Raw genomic sequence first — 3,381 nt, forward strand, 5'->3', positions numbered from 1 at the left:
ATGTTTTAAAATGTGATTCCAATAATAAAATGTGACTTTAATGATAAAGAATAAGACTTGAATAWTTAAGCCTCCCAGCTGAGTCGGTGACTTCCTGTAAATCTGAATCAGGTTTGTTCTGGTCACCTGAAAGTCACGGAGCAAACAGGATCATCGTCTGCACCCATCAGGGCTCTGAAGTCAAAGGGCTCGTCTTGTCTCAGGACCGGGTCCTGGTCCTGGTCCTCAGAGAACTGACAGTGGTACAGGAAGCCTGCGTCGAAGCCTCCCTGCAGACAGAAGACATGGTTTCCTGTGAAACTGCAGAGTCTGATGGATCCTTAGAAGAAATAAAGAAGTACCACAGAGAGCCAGAACTGTCCGGGCTGAGAGTAGAAACCACAGCAGAGGGGACCAGCAGGGTCCTGCTCCTGGTCCTGCAGCTCTGCAGCAGTGCTCCTCAGGTTTCCCAACTCCTCCTGACGTCGTCTGATCTCCTCGTGTCTCTGAAACGGACCAGCATTAAAACCTCCTGAAGAACCGAGCAGACCCACCAGCAGCTCCTCACCTTGATCCGGGACTTGATGCTCTTAAACCTGAAGGCCCTGCTGGGCAGCTCGGACAGATGGAAGGTTCTGGGCGACTCCTCGGGGTTTGGACCTGGACTCTGGACCTCGACCGCGTGTCCGCTCCGACACAGGACCAGCAGCGTGTTTTCTGCCTGAGTGCAGCGAGGACACGGAGTCACAGGAAGGTTTATCTGAGCGGTAAAAACCGTGCAGCACGGCTCGGGCGTTACGTGGGCCGGAGGAGACCACTCCAGGGCCTGAACGGGTCCGGGGACCTGGATGAAACCGATGGGGGTGTACTTCTCCCCGACGGTGAAGAAGAACACGGTGCAGTCTGAGCTCTGAGCAGAAGAACACAAAGATCAGATCAGAAGTATGGAAGGACAGTTTGTGATATAATACAAACGTTCATTATTCAGATCAGAAGTATGGAAGGACGGTTTGTGATATAATACAAACGTTCATTATTCAGATCAGAAGTATGGAAGGACAGTTTGTGATGTGAAAAAAGTGTTTCGCAGTTTTGTGAAAAACACCAATTTCGATACGGCTGAAAAAAAACACCTCATCCTGGCACAAAAACATTTTGTCGAAAAAAGGAAGTTTTTTTCAAAATTGACGTGTTTCCACTGAGCAAATTTATTTTACAAATTCTAATTTGCGTATTTTCATGGTCAATGGAAACACAGCTAGTGACTGTTGGGCTAATCTGTGACTCTAAAAGTGTCTCTTGTGTCTGTGTGTGTCTGTGTGTGTCCCTGTGATGGACACCCCTCACACAGTGACTGCTACACACTGACACCACGACCCTGAAAGGATATAACTAACTGGTGTTTAATAGTTTTTCTGCTAATTTCAACCTTTTTTAGCCAATTTTATATTTTTGTGTTAGTTTTTGCATTTTTCAGCAACTTCACAGCTTTTTCAGCTACTTAACTGCTGATATCAGCTACTTTACAGCTTTTTTAGCTACTTTACAGCTGAGTTCAGCTCATGTTTTGCATTCACACTGCATTTTTGCTTCTTTAGCTGATATGAAAAGACTTTGATCCATTTGTGATACAATGAACGTTAAAACATGATGGGAGAGTATAAAGTTGTGTTTGTGTTGTCCTGGGCAGTGTGTGTAAACATGATAGGAGTGTATAAAGTTGTGTTTGTGTTGTTCTGAGCAGTGTGTGTAAACATGATGGGAGTGTATAAAGTTGTGTTTGTGTTGTCCTGGGCAGTGTGTGTAAATGTGATGGGAGTGTATAAAGTTGTGTTTGTGTTGTCCTGAGCAGTGTGTGTAAACGTGTGGGCGTGGCCCACCCCCGTGGCGAGGATGAGTCTGTTGCGCTCGTACGCCACGGCGGTCACGGGGGCATGGTGAGGTTTGAAGGCCTGTCGGAGTCGCAGCCTCTCGGGGTGGTGCAGCTCCAGTAAGCGGACCACCCCGTCCTCGAACCCGATCACCAGCAGCCCCCCGCTCTGGCTGACCTGAGGACAAAGATGGAGGCCGCAGAGGTCAKCGCTCTGTTTCCTGTGTGTGGGAGGGGCTTCAGCACCAACACTTACTGAAGCCGGAGCCCAGAGGAGAACTGTTCCTCCCTGGTTGAAGCGGCTCGTCAGCAGCTCTCTGTTGGACAGGAAGTCAAAGACTCGGACAGAACCTGAGGGGACAGGACAACAGTTCTGTTCCTGAACCCGAGCAGTGGCTCTGAAGGGTCCAGGGGGGACTCACGGTCCAGAGCCGTGGTGGCCATCAGGTGGGATTTGTTCGACACGTCCAGGCCTCGGATCGGACCGGCGTGGAAGGAAAACAGACACTCCGGATCGGGAGCCTGAAGACAACAGATTACATCACATCCTGACAGAGTCAGGACCACTGGTCCTAACTGGACCGGTCTGTTCAGGTCTCTCCTCCGTACRAACAGAGGAGCTCCCACTAAATTAAACCTCACCGTGTTTCTGAAGGACAGGTCCAGTTTCCAGATGGCTCCGTTGGAGTCCTGCAGAACCACACAGATGGGTSAGACGGGTCAGTTTGAGGAGTTGGAGGTCTCTGTTGGGGCTTTGGGGTTCTGACCTGAGCGAACCAGATGAAGGAGTCGGGCAGCGAGCTCTGGACCACGGAGCAAAGACAAGCGTTGGGTCCGACCAGCATGGTGTTGCTGGGCTCCATCTCCAACCTGCTGCCGCTGATGGAGGCCCTGTTGATCCGCTCCAGGTCCCAGGTCTGAGGAGAGGGACCGGTCAGAACCAACCCGACTCGTCTCTTTCAGGGTTTGTTTTTTAATCGGTCTTACCCGGATGAAGCCGTCGGCGCCGGCCGTCATCAGCTGCCCGTCCTCCAGAGCGAACGGCAGGACGGCGCCGGCGTGGCAGCTCCGCCCCYCTTTACGACAAATCTCCACCTGGAGGGAGGTTCCCTCCCACAGCAGCAGGGTGCCCCACTCTGTGCCTGATACCACCTGACAGGAAGAGGAGGGGCCAGAGGACAACCACTGAGTCTGGATCCAGACCRGGGTCCGTGTTTAAAGACCACCACTGAGTGATGTCAGTGTATCAATATAAAGATTTAAAAAGGTTTCACTKGGATGAGGAACAAGGTTCAAACCTTCCCATCAGGAAGGTCCAGGCAGCCCTGGATGTCTGTTGATGACATCTGTCCAAAACCTCCCGCGACTCCTTCCAGCCTGAAGCCTGTGAACCTGGTGGACATTCTCCAGAACCTGACAGGGAACAAGACAGTACTGTAGTAGCACTGTGGTAGTTTTACTGTAGTAGTACTGTAGTAGTACTGTAGTAGTTTCACTGTAGTAGTAGTAGTAGTACTGTAGTAGTACTGTAG

At 50.7% G+C, this 3,381-nt stretch overlaps 1 protein-coding gene across 1 annotated transcript in view; it reads right to left on the minus strand.

Annotated features, from left to right (window-relative positions):
- Positions 1 to 3,381, minus strand: part of cfap44 (cilia and flagella associated protein 44) — a gene marked incomplete in the record, with an annotated part of 22,299 nt that overhangs the window by 14,115 nt on the left and 4,803 nt on the right. The window contains 11 exon segments of the mRNA XM_014028465.1: positions 127 to 269; positions 342 to 485; positions 548 to 700; positions 779 to 889; positions 1,860 to 2,027; positions 2,106 to 2,200; positions 2,272 to 2,371; positions 2,492 to 2,539; positions 2,617 to 2,766; positions 2,837 to 3,001; positions 3,148 to 3,262. Coding sequence (XP_013883919.1) covers positions 127 to 269; positions 342 to 485; positions 548 to 700; positions 779 to 889; positions 1,860 to 2,027; positions 2,106 to 2,200; positions 2,272 to 2,371; positions 2,492 to 2,539; positions 2,617 to 2,766; positions 2,837 to 3,001; positions 3,148 to 3,262 — 1,392 coding nt within the window.

This window comes from Austrofundulus limnaeus, unplaced genomic scaffold (genome assembly GCF_001266775.1).
Source record: "Austrofundulus limnaeus strain Quisiro unplaced genomic scaffold, Austrofundulus_limnaeus-1.0 Scaffold765, whole genome shotgun sequence".
In the NCBI taxonomy this organism is placed as follows: domain Eukaryota; kingdom Metazoa; phylum Chordata; class Actinopteri; order Cyprinodontiformes; family Rivulidae; genus Austrofundulus; species Austrofundulus limnaeus.